The sequence below is a fragment of the Balaenoptera physalus genome (assembly GCF_965194825.1).
Source record: "Balaenoptera physalus genome assembly, chromosome: 12".
Taxonomy (NCBI): domain Eukaryota; kingdom Metazoa; phylum Chordata; class Mammalia; order Artiodactyla; family Balaenopteridae; genus Balaenoptera; species Balaenoptera physalus.
Window position 1 is genome coordinate 96,302,683 of NC_138897.1, and position 20,885 is coordinate 96,323,567.

Consider the following 20,885-nt stretch of genomic DNA (forward strand, 5'->3'; position numbering starts at 1 on the left):
AGCGTTGGGGTAGATATACCATTTTTGGGTACTAAGCGCCTCCCTCAGGGTCCCTGGTGAGCGCTGCTTCTTAGCACAGCATTTAGAAATCCCCCCGCCCCTCTTTAAACTGCACCCGGGGTGGGAACCCCACTGCCCGCGGGGCGGCCCTGTATCCCCAGGGCCCATCCAGGAGGCCGTGCCTGCCGCGTCTCAGCAGTGCTCGTGTCTTCCTGCCCGCGCTCGGGCGTCCAGGTTGTTTCAGCCCGTGCAGTACGGCCAGAAGCCCGAGGGCCGCACCGTGGCTTTCCCCAGCACACACCCGCCCCGGACGGCCACACCCACAGCCACTGCCACGCCGCAGGGCCACGTTCGAGGACGGCCGCCCATCGCCACGTTCTCTGCAAATCCGGATGCAAAAGGTATGCCTCTCGTGGGGGTATGCTTGGCACCACAGAGGGTTTTTGTGGAAGAAGTTCCTCGTGCTTCCCTGGCCCCATGGGGACGTGTGACCACTCCTCTGAGCAGGAGTGGGACCGTCCACTCTGGCTCTGCCCAGGAGACCGTGTGTAGTTCTCACGTGAGTTTTAAGCTTTTATGTCTTTGAACTGTACAAGATATCCCCTTCTTAGTCGAGTTACTGTTGATGTGATGATGAAGATGTACCTCGGCAGAAACGTTCTCTTTTATGTCGGGAAACGCATGTCGAAGTCATTTATGAAACTTCTGAGGAAGTCTGCTTTTGTGTTCTCTGCCACCGCTTCAATGTAACCTGATTGTTACTTGAAGAAGGATAGGGTTAAATGGCAGAAAAGGTAATAAAAATTATCTTCTAATCCGAACCCATGGGGTCCTCCTCAATGTCAAGTCCACTGTGTTTTTCTGAGATCTTCATAAATGCCAGAGCTGCTTGTTGCGAGAGCTCCTCGTGCAGCTGGGGACGCCAGCGCTGCCTGACCTCCGTGCGTGGTTAAGATGTGGTTCTCACGGACACGCCCACAGGGGCCGGCTTGTGACGCTCCCGTTTACTCCAGAAGTGCACCGTGTCGCGGACTGGTGGCTCAAAGTGAAAATACCAATAGTTAACGACGGATAAAAAATTAGATTTCTCTCATCCTATAGACCACCCACCCCCCTTTTTAGAGAGGGCGTCTCCTTTGAGAGGTGGTGTGAAGTAATGTTTGTTTTATTTCTTTAAAATTCGAGTTTAATACTGCATTTTCTGAAGAACCTCTAACAGCTTTGCACAAACCAACCTTATCGATTGCAGCGCCAGCAACCCCGTTTCAGACCTCTCAGGCCTCCACCGGTGCTCCGAGACACCAGCCCGCCTCGACCTTCAGCACAGCACCTAGCCCAGCCCATCCTGTGAAACTGCGGGCTCAAACCACTGCCCCGGCCTCCACCCCGGGCCCGCCCCAGCCCCAGCCCCAGGCCCCCTCGCACCCGGCCGGGCAGAGCGCGCTGCCTCAGGGGCTGGTGCTCACCTCGCAGGCCCAGGCGCGCCTGCCTAGTAAGTGGCTTCACCTCTCCTGGGTCTGCCACCTCTTTGCACAAGGACGTTGCGTTCACACGAGCGGCGTGTGAAGAGCCTCGCTGTCCACTCCCTTTGTCTCCCCGACCCCGTGTCCGGTGCTGCCTTTCGCCACGCTGTCCTTTCCAGCCCCAAATCTACAGAGGGAGGGCTCGCTCAGGGCCAGGGTCCAGGCTCTTGTCCTTTCTCTGTCCTTCCTTCTGACCCCATCCGTCAGCTTTGCTTCTCTCCTGCGCTCGTGCTCTGCCTCGGTGGCCAAGGATGGCACTTCTCCTTAGTGAGCTGCGGGTTTGTCCCGTCAGCCTCCAGGGCCCCTCGGAGAGCAAAGGGCAATAAAACAAAAGCCTTGTGAACTAGGGTTCGACTTCCTTTTAGTCTCTTGCTTATTACCAAATTTAAATCTGGAATGACTATTGCTCAAGTGAGACATTTTGTAATAATTCACTGAAACATCGCAACCTTCTTACATTTTTTAAATAGAACTTTTTATTGTGACCAGCGCGATTAGGGTACTACCTCTGTCCATCCTGCTGTTGGAAGTACCCTGATGGAAACTGTCCTGGGCTACACCATTTCTCAGATGCCACCTGGAGCACTTTATCTGTTGGCACAAGTTGTGTTGAGGCCTTTCTGGAGAGACAGGAGAGAGAGAGAAGTAGTGTCGCGAGGAGACACCGGGTTCAGGCTAGTTTTCTCTTGTGATGAGCCTGTCTTCCGTGCCAGCAAACGCAAAGCGCTTATCCTGGTTCACTGCCCAGGGGAGGGGAGCCCTTGCATACATTTCGGTTTTTCTTTCTTTTTGGCCACGGATAGGCGTCCCGGGGGTGTACCCAGGAGCCGCGCTTGGGGGGCGCAGGGCCAGGCCGCCTTTCACGCCTCCACTTCTGGACTGAGGAGGGCTCGTGGGAGAGTCGTAGTTCTGTGCACAGATCTCTGCGTCTCTTTTTCCGTTTTCCTTTCCTTGTTTATGGTTTCTGTGGGCAAGATATCCTTGGATGTTTTCCTCGTCTTTTGCTAACTATCCTCTTTATAGCATCACTACTAATTCTGGCCTGAATTTTCACGGGAGGAACATTTAGACTCGAATATCAACCATTGGGTTTAAAAAAAAAAAAAGCCTTTACAGCCATTATTCAGTTACAGCTTGAAGGTCGTGCCTCGTTGAGTTAGGTGTGTGTGACTCCATCTGAGTTCTGTTTAAAAAAAAAAAAAATGCTTTAAGCAATGTTAAATCTCGCATTTTTTCAGTTAAAATTACAGACCGAATCCTACGATCTGGCTCAAATTAGTGTGAAACACTGTATCGTAAAGTGTGATGTATTTATGTACTTAAATACATTCCCACATTTTGAAAAGAATATGGGTATAATTGAAGCTAGTTCTCTATTTTGTATCTATAGTGATAAAATCTTGTTTATCTCTGTGAGCTAAATTGGACATGTACTTTCTCACATTCTGAAAGGATTCTGAAGTTAAGAGGTTGATATGAGAGTTTCAAAGTGTATGACCAATACATTTCCGCTACTTCTGATGTTTGCTACTTTTTTATCGCCTGGAAGGAAAAGCAAAATGTTCCTTAAGGGCTTGGTTAATTATATTAATACCTGATACTCTAAAATTTCTACCAGTTATGATGAAGTTAACCATTAAAATCTGGTGTTAATTTTAATTGTTTTTCCTTTTCTATTAAAATATTTTCTGAAAGTGTTAGAAAGCAATACCTAATAAATGTTTGTGACACTTCAGTTTGCTACAGACGGTCATTCTCTGTGACAAGTGATCGTCAGTATAGCAATCGAAAACTCTTCCCAAGAGTTTTCTTTCTCGTCTCCTCTGCGTCTCTGCAGGTGGGGAGGTGGTCAAAATAGCCCAGCTGGCTTCCCTCGCGGGCCCGCCGAGCCGAGTCGCCCAGCCGGAGAGCCCCGTGACGCTTCAGTTCCAGGGCAACAAGTTCACCTTGTCACATAGCCAGCTGCGGCAGCTGACAGCTGGCCAGCCCCTGCAGCTCCAAGGTAGGGTTGGCTGACGACGGGTGGTGACCCACGAAGGCTTTAACCGGGGCATCCCGGCGGCTCCCCGCTGCAGCTGTGACTTTGGCCCCCTTAATCACAGGTGCTTCACCTGTAAATGGCCTTAATGAGTCTCACCTCGTTGGTGTTCAGAGGACTTGGGAGATAACGGGTAAATCACCTGGTGGCCTGGCCCTTGACACACGTTAAATAGAGGATAGTCGTTTTTAAATAAAATCTGCCCTTTGAATAAAGTTCCCTGTTTTAAAAATCAAAATAGAAATATTTGCTCCTTTCAAATTTCATTGTGAGGTAAATTGTCCTAAAAATGCCAAAGGTCTAGCAATTTATGTAGGAGAAATTATTTTCTTTTACGTACAGATTTTAAAACTTGCAGACCAAAGCCCTCCCAAGCCTTTGGCTGAGAACCCTGCGTTTGTGTAGTAAGTGCTTCTCGGAGGAAACGAGGGGATGCGGTTTAGCTCATGTTAACCCTCAGTGGCTCGGCTGGAGGGTAGGACCCGGGGCGGGGGGGGTCCGGCCACCTCCCCAGGCGGCCTCCCCCGATGCGTCGTCGTTCACGGCGCTCGTCGGGGCGGAAGGTGCAGGTGTCAGCCAGGTCTGGGGTGCTCTTTGTGGACGCTGGGGACATGCACCTCAGCAGGGCAGAGGCCCCCAGGAAACCCGCAGCAAAGAAACGGGTTCGTTTGGTTTTATTCCATATTCCTCTGGTTTTTTGACCGAAGGAGCGAGGTCATCTCTTAAAATTTCTGGTGAACTCCAGTTTTTGTAGAGGACGATTCCGGAGTAAAAGATGCCAGGAGACGTAATCACAGAGAGGTTGAAAATGGCAGGCTCCTGGAACAGTGGCTATAGAGCCACAGCATTTGGGCTAAGAAAAAACGAGTATTTTGGTATTTCTTCATCCAGCTTGTCTGGTTGGCAGGCACCCAGTATGTGATCTGGGAGCTGGGACCTTCCAACCCGTGACTGGCTCAGGCCTCGAGCAGACGTGACAGATGCTGAGCGGGTACTCGCGGCGTTAACCCGAAATCAGTCAGGCATCGCAAGGAGTGGAGGAGCTTTTTCTTGACGTTAAGCCAAGTGACTTTGATCCTCGGCGTTTTCCTTCACTGTGAATGAAATAGTTTCATTTTTCTCCAAGTAACTGAACTTGGCATTGCCTCACTGGAGGAAATTTGATTTTGGATTTTCGGTTTATTGCCTTGTTTCTGTACCTTAGGAAGTGGGTGTAGCCTGGGGGTTGAAGGCACGCTCGGCGCGTGACTGACCCCCGTGCACATGTGATTGCAGGCAGCGTCCTCCAGATTGTGTCCGCGCCCGGGCAGTCCTACCTGCGACCTCCAGGCCCCGTGGTGATGCAGACAGTGTCTCAGGCGGGGGCCCTGAACGCCCTGGGAAGCAAGCCCCCAGCCGGCGGCCCAAGCCCCGCGCCCATGACCCCGCCAGGTAGAGTGCTGTGAGCCGGAAGGAGACTTGGTTTTGAAACTTCTTTCTTTCCTTTCCTTTCCTCTCCTTTTCTTCCTTCCTTTCTTTCTTTCTTCCTTTCTTCCTTCCTTTCTTTCCTTTCTTTCCTCCTTTCCTCCTTTCTTTCTTCCTTTCTTTCCTTTCTTTCTTATTTTTTCTTCCTTTCTTTCCTTTCTTTCTTTCCTTTTTTCTTCTTTCCTTTCTTTCTTTCTTTCTTCCTTCCTTTCTTTCTTTTCTTTCTTTCGATAAATTTATTTATTTATCTTTGTTGCGGTGCGCGGGCTTCTCATTGCAGTGGCTCCTCTTTCTGCAGAGCATGGGCTCTAGGCACGTGGGCTCAGTTGCTCCGCGGCATGTGGGATCTTTCTGGGCCAGGGCTTGAACCCGTGTCCCCTGCATTGGCAGGCGGATTCTTAACCACTGCACCACCAGGGAAGTCCCTGGAACTTCTTTCTGACTTTCTTTGCTTGTGAGGCAAGTGGGGAGCGCGGATGACTTCTGTGATGCCTCAGAACCGGTAGTCCCAGTTGTGGCCGCCTCTGATTTCCACAGATGGCCCGTGTCAGCTTGGTTTCTTTTCTTTCTCTTTTGTTCCCGAAGGTACTGGTTGAACATATCCACCCTCACTCAGTCTTTAGATGTTTGATTTGGTTTTTCTCTGACAAGAAACTTGGAATCATGAGAAACTTTGCTTGTTAATGTTACAGATACATTTAGGGAACGTGCTAGAAGTTCTTGGACAGGTAGCGGAGCAGGGTTTGGACCTGGACCTGTCTGCGGCCAGTGCTCCTCCTTGCCTGTCCCGCGGGCTGCTTCCCGCCAGGGTCCCCTGCTCTCCAGACGCACCCACACTGCAAACACCGGGCGCGGGCACTTGGGTCGGGTTGATGGGTGCAAGCGGCAGGGACCTCTCCTGACTGGAATCCCTGGTCACCGCCCAGCCCCGGGCCCTGGGTCGTCTGTGGTGCCGCTGGGGCGGGGCCTCTGCACCCCGTCCCCACTGGGCTCTGTCAGTGGGTGGGTGCTGGAGGAGCCGTGAGGCTGGCAGGATCGCCTGGCGGCCGCTCTACCTCCCAGCCAGGCTGCGCAGCTCTACTCGGTTGGTCTATTCTTCAGGCTTTCTCCCTGCTTCCTGGCACCAGCCGCCGGCACCCTCCCTGGAGGGCGCTCAGTCCTGCTCTGCGGGCCCCAGGTTCCCGACCTGACACCAGTCCGGCTGCTGGGTTCTAGTCACCTCGACCCTTCCCTGTCACTCCCCGCAAGTGGCCCCTTCTCGGTCCTCAGTCGCCTCTTCCGCAGGCCCTTGCGGAGGAGCCTCTGTCAGACGGGCAGTGTGGCGTGGCCGACGGGGGCAGGCCGCGTGGGGCCCTGGCGTCCCTCTGTCCCGGGCACGCAGGTCAGCGCTGCCGAGATGCCAAGGGCAGCGGAGCGCTGGGCCCGCGTGGCTGCTGCTTGGCGCAGTGACGGAAGTGACCGCGGGTCTGAGGTCATGCCGGACGCTGCCAAAGGAAGGAGGCAGATCGCGGCGCTCAGCTCAGACCCTGGCCGGAGAGTGGGAGCACGTCACTGGTGGTTGTGAACGGTTGACCCACTCCAGAAACGTGCTAGTGAAAGCTGACGATGTTCCGGAGGGCGTGCCGGTAGCTTTGTGTGCCAACCCTTCGTTTTTGCCTTTGTAGTGGGTGTGCCCGGCCGAGTGGCAGTCAGTCCCCTGGCCGCAGGAGAACCTGGAGTGGCCTCCAAGCCAGCCTCTCCCGTCGCCGGGCCGACCCAGGTACGGGGCAGCAGACCCCAGCACACGGTGCCAGCGCCACCCCTGCATGCACGGAAGTCGTTCTCAGGAGCTGCTTGTCACCCGGGAGGGTTGTGATACTTAACCGCTTCTGCGAGGCGGCATCAGTTTATTTGCTGCTAAAAACACACTGTCTCTCTAAATTACAGAATTTTGATCTTAAAGACGCTTTTCCTACTAAAAGAAATGAAACCAGGCTTTAGGATTGCAAAAATCACCTTTCACATTTTTTTGTATTCTTCTGCTGGTCTTCCAGGCATTAGAAACGCTCACTGTGTCTCAAGAAATACTTTACACGTTGGCCGAGAAAACGGCGCCCATTTGCTCTGCTCTCTTTTCTGTCCCTGTTTCCCGTGGAGCCAGGCCCCGCACGTCTACGCGTGCTCTGCGGCCGGTCACCGTGTGTGAGGGACCCACGGGGCTCGGTGAGGCTGGGAACTGGCCGTGCTGTTTCTCAGTAACCATTTTCATCCCTGTTTTTGATGAAGGAGGAAAAGACCAGACTTTTGAAAGAGCGGCTGGACCAGATTTATCTTGTCAACGAACGGCGCTGCTCTCGCACCCCCGTCTACGGCAGAGACCTGTTGGGGGTTTGTTCCCTGCCCGGCAGAGGGCAGGTGCCTTGGCTCGGGGCTCCTGACGGAGGTCATGGGAAGGGGGCTGGGCCTGCGAGCCGGTACACGCCACCCTCAACAAGTCACAGGGACCTGATTTTGTCGCTGACTCAACGTCAGGAATCCCTCCAGGACGTCATGGACAGGTAAGGTAGCGTGCTGTAAGCGTTCTTTACTCGGTCGCTGTGTCGCACCCAAGCAGCTTTTGTTTTTCTGTGGACACTCATCTCATTCCTCTGAGTTTCTCCCCGGGTTGTCCCTTGGAGTCTGTCCGAAATCTGTTTCAGAGTCTTCAGCTTTGGCACCAGATGGCCTCTCCACCCTCCGGGAGCCTGTGTGCCCCTTCCTGCGGGTCAGTTCTGTACCCCACTTGCCTGGGCCTGTGTGCAGAGCACAGCACCGCACTCATTCAGGGCTGGGGGCCAGACCATTGTGTTGTAGACGGCTTTCTCCATTTTGCTCTTTTAAAATAATATTTTAGGGACTTCCATGGCGGCGCAGTGGTTAAGAATCCGCCTGCCAATGCAGGGGACACGGGTTCGGGCCCCGGTCCGGGAAGATCCCACATGCCACAGAGCTACTGAGCCTGTGCTCCAGAGCCCGCGAGCCACAACTACTGAGCCCGCGTGCGCCTAGAACCCGTGCTCTGCAACAAGAGAAGCCACCGCAATGAGAAGCCTGTGCACCACAACAAAGAGTAGCCCCCGCTTGCTGCAACTAGAGAAAGCCTGCGTGCAGCAACGAAGACCCAACGCAGCCAAAAAAAAAAATTATTATTATTATTTTTAAATTTATTTATTTATTTATTTTTGGCTTCTCATTTATTTTGGTGTGCAGGCTTCTCAGCACGGTGGCTTCTCTTGTTGTGGACCATGGGCTCTAGGCGTGCAGGCTTCAGTAGTTGTGGCACGTGGGCTCAGTAGTTGTGGCTTGCGGGCTCTAGAGCACAGTCTTGGTAGTTGCGGCGCACGGTCTTAGTTGCTCCGCGGCATGTGAGATCTTCCCGGACCAGGGCTCGAACCCGTGTCCCTTGCATTGGCAGGTGGGTTCTTAACCACCGCGCCACCAGGGAAGCCCAATAACAATATTTTATTAAGAAACCACAGGAATGATTTACCATTGCATGATGAGAAACGTGTTTAAGAGTCCAGGGGTTATGATTCCGCGCTTCCGCTGCAGGGGACGTGGGTTCGATCCATGGTCCGGGAACTTTTGCATGCTGCTCAGTAAGGCCAAGAAAAGAGAGAGAGAGAGAGAAACAGAAGCCCAGACGCTGTTGGGGCCCACCTGCCGTATCAGCCCTTCCCCCGCCAGACCCAGGTCATGGTCTCTCTTTGCCCCACGTAGAGTGTCAGGCCCTGCTTGCAGCTTCATTCACTGCTTTGGCCTGATTTTTAGGTTCAGCCTGAGGGTATTTTCTCTCCCTTCTGTTTTGTTTGCCCTGGCTCGGCCTTCAGGGTGTGTCCACTTTAGGCCTCTCAGATCAGGAACAGCAATAATGGAAATGATGGAACTGGGAGCCGCCTCCACGAGCAGCTCTTTCCTGCGTTCTCTGTGTAGGGAGGTTGCCGCCCTCCACGCACTCGTCTTGCTTCGGATGCTGACTTGTCTTCCTTTCCTCCTTTTCCTCTGACGTTACAGATGACTTTTTAAGACAAAGGCTGTTTGTTAGAGCAGTCTCGGGTTCACAGCAAAATCGAGGGGAAGGCGCGCAGGGTTCCCGCCTTCCCACAGCTGCCCCCACCGTCAGCGCCCCGCGCCAGAGGAGCGCACTCGTTACAGCCCACGCGCCTCCGGTGATTCATCGTCAGCGCCCAGGGTCCGCGGTGCGCGGGGGGGTTTGCTTTTGGCCTTGGGTGTTCTGTGGGCTCGCACAAGTGTACAGTGGCACGCCCCCGCCGTTAGAGGATCATGCAGAGTAGTTTCACTGCCCCGAAACCCCGCTGTCCTCTGCCTGCTCGTCCCTCTCCCCCCCAGCCCCGCCCCGAAACCCGGGCAACCACTTATCTTTTCACTGTCTCCCTAGTTTTGCTTTTCCAGAATGTCAGATAGTTGGGACATAGAGTAGGCAGCCTTTTCAGATGGCTTCTTTCACGTAGGAATGTGCACTTAAGGTTTCTCCTTGTCTCTTCATGGCTTGATAGCTCATTTCTTTTTAGCCTTGAATAATATTCCATTATCTGGAAGCACCACAGTTTGTTTAAAAACGTTCACCTACTGAAGGACAACGTGGTTGCTTCTAAGATTTGGCAATTATGAATAAAGCTGCTATAAACATCCATGTGTAGGTTTTTGTGTGGACATGGTTTTTAATTCATTTGGGCGAATACCAAGGAGCGTGATTACCAGATCATACGGTAGGAGAATGTTTAGTTTTGTTAGAAACGGCCGAACTGTCTTTGAAAGTGGCTGCACCATTTTGCATCCCCACCAGCGCTGAATGGGAGTTCCTGTTGCTCCACATCCCCACCAGCAACTGCTGCTGTCAGTGGTCTGGATTTTGGCTGTGTTAATAGACGTGTAGTGGTACCTCATTGTTTCAATGTGCGTGCACTTCCCTGATGATGCGTACGCTGAGCATCTTTTCCCGTCCTTATTTGTCGTCTGTCTACCTCTGCTAACACGTCTCTTAAGGTCTTCGGCCCATTTTTAAAACAGGTCGTTTGTTTTCTTATTGTTGCATTTTAAGAGTTCTTTTTGTATTTTGGATAACAGTTCTTTTTTTTTTTTTAATATTTATTTATTTATTTTGGCTGTGTCGGGTCTTCGTTGCACACACGGGCTTTCTCTAGTTGCGGCGAGTGGGGGCTACTCTTTGTTGCGGTGCGCGGGCTTCTCATTGCAGTGGCTTCTCTTGTTGTGGAGCACGGGCTCTAGGCGCGCGGGCTCAGTAGTAGTGGCGGGCGGGCTCAGTAGTTGTGGCGTGCGGGCTCTAGAGCTCAGGCTCAGTAGTTGTGGTGTACGGGCTTAGTTGCTCTGCGGCGTGTGGGATCTTCCCGGACCAGGGCTTGAACCCCCGTCCCATGCATTGACAGGCAGATTCTTAACCACTGTGCCACCAGGGAAGTCCTTGGATAACAGTTCTTTAGCAGTTATGTTTTTGGCAAATAGTTTCTTCTAGTCTGTGGATTGTCTTTTCACTCTCCTGACTGTCTTTCACAGAGCAGATGTTTTGTGATATCATCAAATGTCTATCCATATTCACATTTCTGATTATTTCATAAGTATTTTTTTATATCTCAAACCAGAGTCACAATGAGGTAGATATACAGCCATCAATTCATATCTCTTATGTGTCTTTTAATCTGTAGGTTCTATGTCTGTTTCTCCGTTTTTTTCCTTGTAATTTATTTGTTGAGAAAACCTGGTGGTTTGCCATGTAGAATTTCCCACAGTCTGGATTTGCTGATTGATCCCTCAAGGTGTAATTTAACATGCTGCTTTGTTCCCTGTATTGTCTGTAAACTGTTGGTTAGATCCAGAGGCTTGATCAACTTCAGGTTTATTTGTTGTTATTTTGTGGGCTTTTTATTTTTTGTTTTTTGTTTTTTTTGAAGAACAGGTGTTACTGTGTACTGCCATTAGGAAGACATAGTGTCTGGTTGTCCCTTTTAGATTCGTTTTTTTTGCACGTGGATGTCCAGTAGTTCTAGCACTATTTGTTTTTTGGGTTTTTTAAATAAGTTTATTTTATTTACTTTTTAAATTTTTGGCTGCATTGGGTCTTCGTTGCTGCGCGTGGGCTTTCTCTGGTTGCGGCGAGTGGGGGCTACTCCTCGTTGCAGTGCGCAGGCTTCTCATTGCAGTGGCTTCTCTTGTTGCGGAGCACAGGCTCTAGGCACATGGGCTTCAGTAGTTGTGGCACACGGGCTCAGTAGTTGTGGCTCACAGGCTCTAGAGCGCAGGCTCAGTAGTTGTGGCGCACGGGCTTAGTTGCTCTGCGGCATGTGGGATCTTCCCGGACCAGGGCTCGAACCTGTGTCCCCTGCATTGGCAGGTGGATTCTTAACCACTGCACCACCAGGGAAGCCTTCTAGCACTATTTGTTGAAAAGACTGTCTTTGCTCCCTTGTGTTACCTTTGTTCCTTCGCCAAAGGTCAGTTGACTGTATTTATGAGAATCTCTTTCTGAGCTTTCTGTTCTGTTCCGTTGATCTGTTTGTCTGTTCTCTTGCCAGCATCACGCTGTTGATTCTGTAACTTTCTAGTAAGTCTTGAAGTCGGGTAGCGCCAGTCCTCCACCTTTTTCTTATTCAGTGTTGTGTTGGCTCTTCTGGGCAGTTGCTTCTCCATATAAATTTTAGATTCAGTCTGTTGGTATCTACAGAATAGCTGGCTGGGATGGCATTGAATGTCTAGATCAAGTCGGGAAGAACTGACATCTTGACAGTATTGGATCTTCCTGTCCATGAACATGGAATATCTCTCCATTTATTTAGTGCTTCTTTGATTTCATTGATCAGAGCTTTGGTCATAAGTGGTTTTGTAGTTTGCATGCAGTTGGTAGCACGTCATCATGCAAGCCCAGCTTGTGCTGAGTCCCAGAACAAGGGCTCTTCTGGAGCAGGTGGCGTCTGCAGGTTGGGGGGTGGGTGTCAGGTTGGCTGTAATGGCTCATCTGAGTCGTCATGGTGCTGCTCTCTGCGGGGCCCCTCCTCCCAAGTCTGGCTCCCTTCCTGGTGGCACAGTGGCTGTAGCAGCTTCAGGGCTCACATCCTCCCCCAGACCGTCCAGGAGACAGAGTGCCTGCATTCCAGAATTCCCGTCAGAAGACGGCAGGCTGCCTCTGCACCCATCCCTCTGCCCTGGGGGGTGCCCTGCGCTGTTCATTTTGATCTGGGTAGCCCTCACTGGCTGGGACTGGTCGGGACCCACCCCCGTGGTTGCTGTGATAGTGTGGTCCAGCAGCCCGGTGACTGGAGCTAGGCACTCTGGCTGCTCTGGTGACTCCCGACTGCCAGGTGGTTCTGCCCTCTTCCTTCTCGAGCCTTCGCTGCCTGAGACAGAGGGGCCGCTCGGTGGAGACGCCCCGGGTGCGCCGCCTGTGACACATGTGCTTTCTGCTTCTCAGGGTGGTGTGCGTGATCCCGCCGGTGGTGGCCGCGCCCCCGTGCTTGTGGGTGGCAAGGCCACCCTCCCGCTACAGCCACAAGATGAGGCTCTTCAGACACTGCCTGCGGGAGCACATGGCGCCCTTTGCCCAGCAGCTGCAGCGGGTGACGGCTCTGTGCTCACTGCGGTTTCCTGAGCTGAGACTGGTCCAGTTTGACTCAGGTACGAGGCATCCCGTCTGTACTGCTGACTGTGTCGGATTCACTTGCTTTGGATTATGAGATGCTCTTGATGTTACTCATTTCATAGGAAAGCTGGAAGCATTAGCTATCTTACTTCAGAAGTTGAAATCTGAAGGACGGCGAGTGCTGATTTTATCGCAGATGGTTCTCATGTTAGACATTTTAGAAATGTTCTTGAACTTCCATTATCTCACCTATATAAGAATTGACGAAAACGCCAACAGTGAACAACGGCAGGTAGGAAAGAAATCATTTCTTTTGTTATCGTTTATGACTCAGTTGGGTTAACTTTGATCGCCAGTTTCTAACCTGGTTTCTCAGAGCTGTGCAAACTCAGTGTTGTCTTGCTTTCTAAACAAGGGGAAGAACTTCTTAATGTCTTTGGACTTTAGCTCCATCCTTTGATATTTTTTCGTAAGTCCTGTTACTTGGGAAATGCAGTCGGCTAGATGTCTCAGAATCAAAATTGGTGACCTGCAGTCCTTACAAGGAGGAGATGGGTGTCCTTCGGGAGGCAGCCACGTGAAAACAGGGAAGTTCTCCAGACTGATCTCCGGTTAAAGAATTACAGGTTAAAATAACATGCCCGTTCTTTACCTGTCAGGTTAGCTAAGGGTAGCTTGATTCCATCAGGCACAGAGAGAGCAGCTTTCTCGTGTGCTGCTGGTGGGGCGCAAATTAGCACAACTTTCTAGAAGGCGAGCTGACAGTGTGGGTCGTGAGCCTGAAGAAGGGTATGCAGCTGACCTGCTAATTGTGCATCTAGGGCTGTCTCCTTCAGCGGCACTCAAAGATGCACATGCCCAGTTGTTGATGGTGGAGATGTCTGTGATAAGCCCCAGTCGGGGGCGAAGCCCCAGTCCAGGAGTAGGGGAACGGGTCAGCAGTGGTCTGCGCGCCGCAGGGCTCGGCCCTGTCCCGAGTGTCCCGCGGCGTGAACTGGGAAGCCATCTTCAGCGGCGTTTCAGGACAGGTTTTAGTATCAAGGCAGAGCGTTCCCGAGTGCAGACAAGCTGCTGGCCTGTGTATCGCATTACCCACTTCATGCCGTCCAGCACAGGCAGCCCTCCCCATGCTGAGAAGGCCTGGAAGGAGTACACCACAGTCTTAGTAACAGGTTCTGTCCGGAGTGATGTAACAAATTATATAGAGAATTTCTTGAAGGAAGAGGGCAGATCACACCTGCTAAGGCCTGTTTGGGCACTGAAGTCATTGCAGGAGAGAAGTGGGAATGAGGCCACTTCAGCTGGCGGCCCTGCGGGAGTGGGGAGGCCGACGGCTGCTCCCTCGGCCTTACTCCAGGGGCTTTTGCTGTAAAGCGCCTGGCATTGCCGGAGGGTACATGAACGAGCACGCATCCCTCCCCAGGGAGACTGCCGTCCTGTGGGGCCCACTCGTGGAGCTGACAGCACAGGTCGGGTGGGGTCGGACACTTTCCTTTCTGTACCTGCTGACTGGCGACACTTAAACAGGGTAGAGGCGTTGGCAACCAGTAAGTGAGAGATGCCACACATGCCCGAAGAGCCAGAATAAAATGCTAAAGTCCAGTGTAATTGGAATACGGAGCTTGCGTCAAAGGAAACGCAAACCGAACAGTTTTGTTATGGAATAATTTCTAACTGATAAGTAGCAGAACACGTCAGAGGTTTCCTGTTGTTTGGCAGGAATGCTAACTCGGGGTTTTATTTCACCTCAGGACCTGATGAGGAGTTTCAACCGGGACCGGCGGGTCTTCTGTGCCCTCCTTTCCACACACAGCCGCGCCACGGGCGTGAGCCTGGTGGAGGCAGACGCGGTGGTGTTCTACGACCACGACCTCAACCCGGTGATGGACGCCAAGGCCCAGGAGTGGTGCGACCGGATCGGGCGGCGCAAGGACGTGCACATATACAGGTGAGGCAGCGGCCGGGCCGGGGCTGCAGCGCACTGCAGAAGCTTCCACCACGTTCTGTTTACTTGCCTTCAGGCAGGCTCACATTCCTGCCGTCCTGTCTGTTCTTTCTTTATACTCAGCATCTGCCTGGGACGTAACTGAGTTTGTTTGCAGCGGTGACTGGGTCGTGCTGCTGAGACATAACTGCTGTCCTTCCGACGTGTACTTGTATTTCTCCTGGAGTCCCTGACCCTTAAGAGGGCGCTTCATGTTCTAGGTTGTTTCAAGTATTTTCAGATAGAAATTGTCATAACTTACTGTTAGCAATTTGTAAATTCCCTATTGGAAGCATTTAAATCTTATAAGCGGCCAACGACATGCAGTTGAGGAAAGCAGAGAAGGCTCTGCCATTGTTTCTGAGCTCTGGGAGTGTTGACTGGGAGAGCGCGGCAGCACTCGGCCCCCGCTGGCTGCCCGTCTGGTGCCCGAGTGTGCCAGGCACGTGCCGCGCCCCTTCCCCTGCGCTCCTGCCACCTCTGGGCGGGATCGGCACCAAGGGTGTGGTCCCTGGCGGCCAGCCTGGGACGGGGACCCCAGCCCACACGCGTAACCCTCGCCGTTTCCATCGAGACGTTTTCATCCATACACTGTGTTTAAATGACTTTAATTTTTTCCTGATTATAAATGTATCACTTGTTCATTGAAAAGAAAAAGAAAAAAAAAAAGAAGGGAAGCACATGGAGAAAATAAGTATCCTGCCCAGACTGCGGTTAGTAGCATTTTGGTGTGTGTCTTTCCAGACATTTCCCTGACTTTTTTAGATGGCTCATGCCAGCAGTCTTATTGCGTAATCCTGTTTTCTTTTAACAGTATATTATGAGTGTGTTTCTGTGTTAATAAATACAAATTTGGTACATTGTTTATATAAATGAATAATGTTTCATTGTGTAATCCCTTCCTTATCATTGGCCCTTTAGCAGTTACTAGCTAGAAATGGGGAAAACGTTTTATTCTCAGGAGCCACAATCTATAAGCTCTCAGGAATGACCTTAGCAGTAAAGGTGCTGGATGTGTAGGAAGTAGAGTGTAAAATCGTGAAAGGGCATAAGCTGAGAGATGTCCCCAGCGGGAGGATGTGCTCTGTTCTTAGACAGGAAGACCTGGTTCATAAAATGGTGAAGTTTCCCCAAAGCGCTAGTAAAGTTTAACATCATTTTTTAGCGAAAGCGCTGATCATGGGCGTGGGAATGGTTACTGCAGCTTTCCGGGGGCACAAAGCAGGAGCCAGGGGACGTGCATCCTTGGGCTGCAGCCACTGGACACGGACGGGTTCGTTTGGGGGCGCAGTGCAGAGAGGTGCACAGTGACGCGGGGGCGCCCGCCCGCCACCGTCAGCACTGAAGGAGACGGGGCTCGAGGGTCCAGAGGCCCCTGGGGGCCTTTCCAGGCGGAGGCCGGTGGGGTACGTGGACGGCCAGCGTGGGTGGCATGCGGGCCTCCGGGGCCCGCCCTCCTGCCATGTGGGAGGCGGGACAGGCATGGTCACCTCTGGGCACCACACGAAGGAAGGAAGCAGCGCAGAGTGGGGCTCACAAGCCACGCCACGCAGGTGCCGTTCTGCCGGGTGGTCCAGGCACCGTGGCACTCGTGCTGTCCTGGGCTCCCGGGGACTTAGCTGTCGCGTATTTGGTTTGTAGGCTCGTGAGCGGCAATTCTATTGAAGAGAAGTTGTTGAAAAATGGAACCAAAGATTTGATCCGAGAAGTGGCTGCGCAGGGAAACGACTACTCCATGGCATTCCTCACGCAGGTACCTTCGTCCACGAGGAGGCCTGGGGCCGGGGGCGGGGTTGCCACACGGTGACGGGAGCCGGGCGGGTGTCACGGTCGAGGGGGTGGCCGCTGGCGGTGTTCCGCATGCGGAGGTCTCAAACTCAGTGGTACTCATTTTTGTTTCAGCGGACGATCCAGGAGCTGTTTGAGGTTTATCCACCCATGGATGACACTGGCTTCCCAGTGAAAGCCGAGGAGTTTGTCGTCCTTTCTCAGGAACCTTCTGTCACAGAAACCATCGCACCCAAAATTGCCAGACCTTTCATAGAGGTGAGGGTGGCCGGCGCCGGCCTGCAGCGTCGGGTCCGGAGCTTTGGGTCTGCCCGCTGCTTCTGCGGCACTGCTGCCCCCTCCCCAGGCTCCAGTCGCTCGAGCCTGACTGCCAGCCCCTCCCTCCCTGCTTTGGGTTTGGGGGATTTTCGCTGTAAAAAGAGGCGAAGGACGCACGAGAGAGCGGTGTGGGCCTCGCGTGCCTGCTGCCCACCCTGCCACCGTCGCCATTTTCACCCACGCTTCTCGGGCCACCCCTCGCCGTCCTGTGTGACTCTGTGCCCCGACCCCTCGACCCTGCTGTGTCAGCACCTCCTCTGTCACAGCGTTGCTGGGGAGGACGCCCCGCTCTGCAGGGAGCCCCGGCGTGAGTGTGAGATGCGCGTCCCACTCTGAGGACAGAACCAAAAAGAATAGCAGCTGTCTCACTCAGCCTTCCTGCGTTGCTTACCCGCTGAGATGATGGTGCCTTGGATTCTAACTGAAATCTTGCCTCCTGCGTTTCCGGCCTGGACACTCGAGATTGCAGACTGCGCGCTTGGCTCGCGTGCTGCTGCTCTGGGGCAGTGCCGCTGTGCAGGCCTGGCACACGCTTGCCTGTCAGGCCCCTCGCTTCCCTCCCCGAGGCCCTGCCCCCGTCCTGCCTCCTGGGGGCCTTTGGCTGTGGGACACCTCCTCCCCTGTGTTTGAAGCTTGACCGTCCAGTGATTGAGAAGTGAGAAATGCATGTGGTAAAAACCTTCAAGAATTTATAAGGAGAAGTAAGTGTTCTGCACCAGGCCCTCACTGCCCTCTCAGAGGCAACCGCTGTCAGCTGTCTCTCACGTTTTCTTCCAGGAGTTGTCTGTGTATAATGCCACTTGCACAGAAATACCTTACAGCTGTTTCGGTATCAGGAGGGACAGATAGATGTACCGTTTTCTTTTAGATAACAAACCTGCATCAGGTTTGTTTTTAAAAAAAAAAAAAAAAACGTCAAACAGCATGACCTAAAATAAACCTCATAACAGAAATGATTGTAGAAACCTCATAACAGAAATGATAATAGGGAAACAGTAGGTTACCTGTCCTGGAGGTGACCACTCAACCATTATTAAAAGTCTTATGGGGTGTCCCTGGTGGCGCAGTGGCCTAGAACTCGCCTGCCAGTGTGGGGGACCCGGGTTCCAGCCCTGGTCCGGGAGGATCCCACATGCCGTGGAGCAGCTGAGCCCACGTGCCGCAACTACTGAGCCCACGTGCCGCAACTACTGAAGCCTGTGAGCCGCAACTGTTGAGCCCACGTGCCGCAACTACTGAAACCCGTGCGCCTAGAGCCTGTGCTCCGCAACAAGAGGAGCCACTGCAATAAGGAGCCCGCGCACCGCAACGAAGAGTAGCCCCCGCTCGCCGCAACTAGAGGAAGCCTGCGTGCAGCAATGAAGACCCAACGCAGCCAAAAATAAATAAATAATAAATAAATTTTAAAAATACGTATCTTACGTGGTTCCTGGAAGAAACGTGAGGCCTGAAGGCACGTGTGTTTGAGGGATTTGAGTGTGTTACACACCCTTGCTGTTCTTTCTCAGTGCGTTTCTGAGATGTTGGCACAGTGTGGTGTTTCAACACACAGGTTCTTTGAAGTGTTCTGGCTGAACATCTCACTGTGAGTTGGGCACTGCTGTAGGCAGAAGGGGTATAGCGTTGAGAGAAAGAACTTGCGCCCTGCACACAGCTTCTGTTCTAGTGACAGGAGAGGTGACACGCCCTCACCCTGCGGAGATGGTGTGCCGTGGGGTGTCCAGGAGGAGCGTTAGGGGCGGAGGGCAGCACCGCCGGGTCCGGACAGTGGGGGTCAGGTGTGGCCGGGGGACGAGGGCGATGGAGACGGGCTGCCCGCGGACGTGTGGGTTAGGACCATCACCTGGCTCTACGCTGACACTGGACTGGGGGCCAGTTCAGAGGTACAGGCGTGAGGGACAGTGTGGGCACGTCTCTGGTTGAATTGCAGTTTGCTCTTGGCTGGTGAGCTTTGTGTTCATTGGCAGCCTGGATACTTTTTTATGAAGTGCTCCTTCGTGTCTTTTTCCTATTTTTTTTTTTTAACTGGATTGTCTTTTTTTCTTAATGGCTTGTTGGCTTTTTTTCTGTATTCTGGATGCGAGGCCTTTGTGGGATACATGTAAAATGTCTTCTCCCAACCTGTGGTTTGCCTTTTTTAATGCTGTCTTTCAGCGAGCAGAAATTCTTGGTCTTAATGCCACCCAGCAGACCATCTTCATCACATGGTTGGTGCTTTTGCGTTCTAAGAGAGGTTCTTCTTTATTTTCTTCTACGTGTTTCGGTGTTTTGTTCTTCATACTTAGACGTACGGTCTGTCTGGAAATACTTTCTGGGTATCGTGTGAGGAAGGGTTACATTTTAAACTTTGCAGATGTTGCCCGATTGCCCTGGAAAGAGGTTCCAGTTCTTAACTGACATCCTCTCAGCTGCGTGGTCCCCCCAACCCCGGCCCCGATGTGAGCATGTGTGTCTAAATTTGCCAGCCCCTGGCTGTCGGGTGTTGCGAGAGGCGCACGCGGCATCTGCTAGTCTAATGGGCCTTTCTTGAACTGTGGTGACACTGACCCTTACGTGTCTGTCGCCGTCTGCAGCACGCTTTCTGGGGGCTTGGTTTCTGTCTTCACCACGGACCACGGCCTGTATCTCGTGCACAGCGAAGCATTGTTCTCATGGTCAGGACCGGGGCGGGTGGCAGGTGGCGGCTGTGAGATGGAGCCAGACACCCCGTCCTGCTTGGTTCTCTGCGTCTGGGGGCCGGGCTCTGCGTGTCCGCCTGTGTGCCTGTGGCTCTCCTCGAGGGCGTGCCCGTCTTCCCTGTGCCCGCGGCGCCGTCGTCTCAGGCGTGCGAGGGGGGCCGAGAAGAGCAGGCGTCACCGTGGGAGGCTCGGTACGGTGTGGGCATGTAGTCGGCTGTGTGGGCCGTACCCCTCAATTCAAGTGCTCAAAGCGCACCCGAGTCACGTCCACTAAGGGCACACTTCCCGCAGGCCCTCAGGAGCATCGAGCGTCTGGAGGAGGAGGACACGCACGAGCCGGCGGAGGAGTTGGCACCCGGGTCTCGGCCCCCAGACGGTTCCCGGTGGGACGAGGAGCCCTCGCCGCTGGAGGAGTTAGCGGACTTCATGGGGCAGGTTTGGCGTTTTCTACTTCGTTTGCTTCTTGGCACCTAAATATTTTAAACATGTGACCCTTCTGGGAGATATTTCTTGTTCATCTTGACCAAGAACAGTCGCTGTTTTGATTCAAGTGTTGGTGGGGGTTATAAGAGGAACTAAATCCTTGTGAACTTGCTGTTAACCGTGTTCAAAAAATACATCTTGGAACAGCTCACACCAATTGAAAAATACGCTTTGAATTACCTGGAATTATTCCATACTTCCACTGATCAAGAAAAGGAGAGAACTAGTGAGGTAAGAGAATGAACTTTTGACCATCTTAACATGTGAGAATCTCAAATTCTTCCGGGTTAAACTGGGTTGGAACTAAGTGTGACTTGCCTAGAATTAAAGGAATAAACCCGAACCCACCCGTGTACAAGCTGATTGGAAGGGAGAGAAGCCTCAGGAACCTGCAGGTGCAGTTCTCCTCGGTCCTGAAGCAGCTTGGTGCTCGAAAGAGGGTCATGCACTGGGAACAACGAGGAGGGCCCGGGCCGGGGGGCCGGGGGCAGTGCGGGGTGGGGGGGCGCGGGTGGCGACGGGCACAACCGCTGTCTCTCCAGGGTGCCGTGCTGGCGGCCGTGGGCGAGTGGGAGGCCCGGAACGCGCGGAGCCTGCGGGAGCGGGAGGCCAGGGCGCGGCGCGAGCTGGAGCAGGAGGAGCTGCTCACCTACACCCGGGAGGACGCCTGCGGCGCGGTACGTGTGCCGGGAGGGGCACGGGCCGCACACGCCTCCTGGGGCTTCTGCACAGCCGCGCTGCCAGCTTGTTTTCAAGGCTTAACCGGCGTCAGGGTAGATGCTTGGCGGCTGCAGCTTGAAGCCAGGGCTGGGTGGACCTGAAAAGCTCCCGTTCTCCTGCAGGAATTCGTGTGTGAGGGCGCCGACGGGCAGACGGAGGTCATGCCGGTGAGTGCCCGCCTCCCCGTGTCCCTGGGCGCGCCTCCCGCCTCCTGCCCTGCCGGGCGGCTGCTCCTGGGGCCACACGGCTCAGGGCTCTC

The 20,885-nt window shown here is 53.2% G+C and overlaps 1 protein-coding gene across 19 annotated transcripts in view; it reads left to right on the top strand.

Moving 5' to 3' along the window:
- The window catches only part of EP400 (E1A binding protein p400), a 114,226-nt gene that overhangs the window by 64,961 nt on the left and 28,380 nt on the right, over positions 1-20,885 (top strand). For 14 of the 19 annotated variants that reach the window (XM_082417151.1, XM_082417147.1, XM_082417156.1 and 11 more), the window contains 15 exons: positions 235-401; positions 1,250-1,492; positions 3,361-3,525; positions 4,837-4,992; positions 6,690-6,784; positions 7,291-7,562; positions 12,488-12,690; positions 12,778-12,947; positions 14,407-14,603; positions 16,281-16,392; positions 16,542-16,685; positions 19,715-19,858; positions 20,054-20,137; positions 20,449-20,583; positions 20,749-20,793. In XM_082417151.1, the coding sequence (XP_082273277.1) occupies positions 235-401; positions 1,250-1,492; positions 3,361-3,525; positions 4,837-4,992; positions 6,690-6,784; positions 7,291-7,562; positions 12,488-12,690; positions 12,778-12,947; positions 14,407-14,603; positions 16,281-16,392; positions 16,542-16,685; positions 19,715-19,858; positions 20,054-20,137; positions 20,449-20,583; positions 20,749-20,793 (2,332 nt within the window). The remainder of the gene's footprint in view (positions 1-234; positions 402-1,249; positions 1,493-3,360; positions 3,526-4,836; positions 4,993-6,689; positions 6,785-7,290; positions 7,563-12,487; positions 12,691-12,777; positions 12,948-14,406; positions 14,604-16,280; positions 16,393-16,541; positions 16,686-19,714; positions 19,859-20,053; positions 20,138-20,448; positions 20,584-20,748; positions 20,794-20,885) is intronic. The other 5 variants (XM_082417149.1, XM_082417150.1, XM_082417153.1 and 2 more) reach the window with 2 other exon arrangements.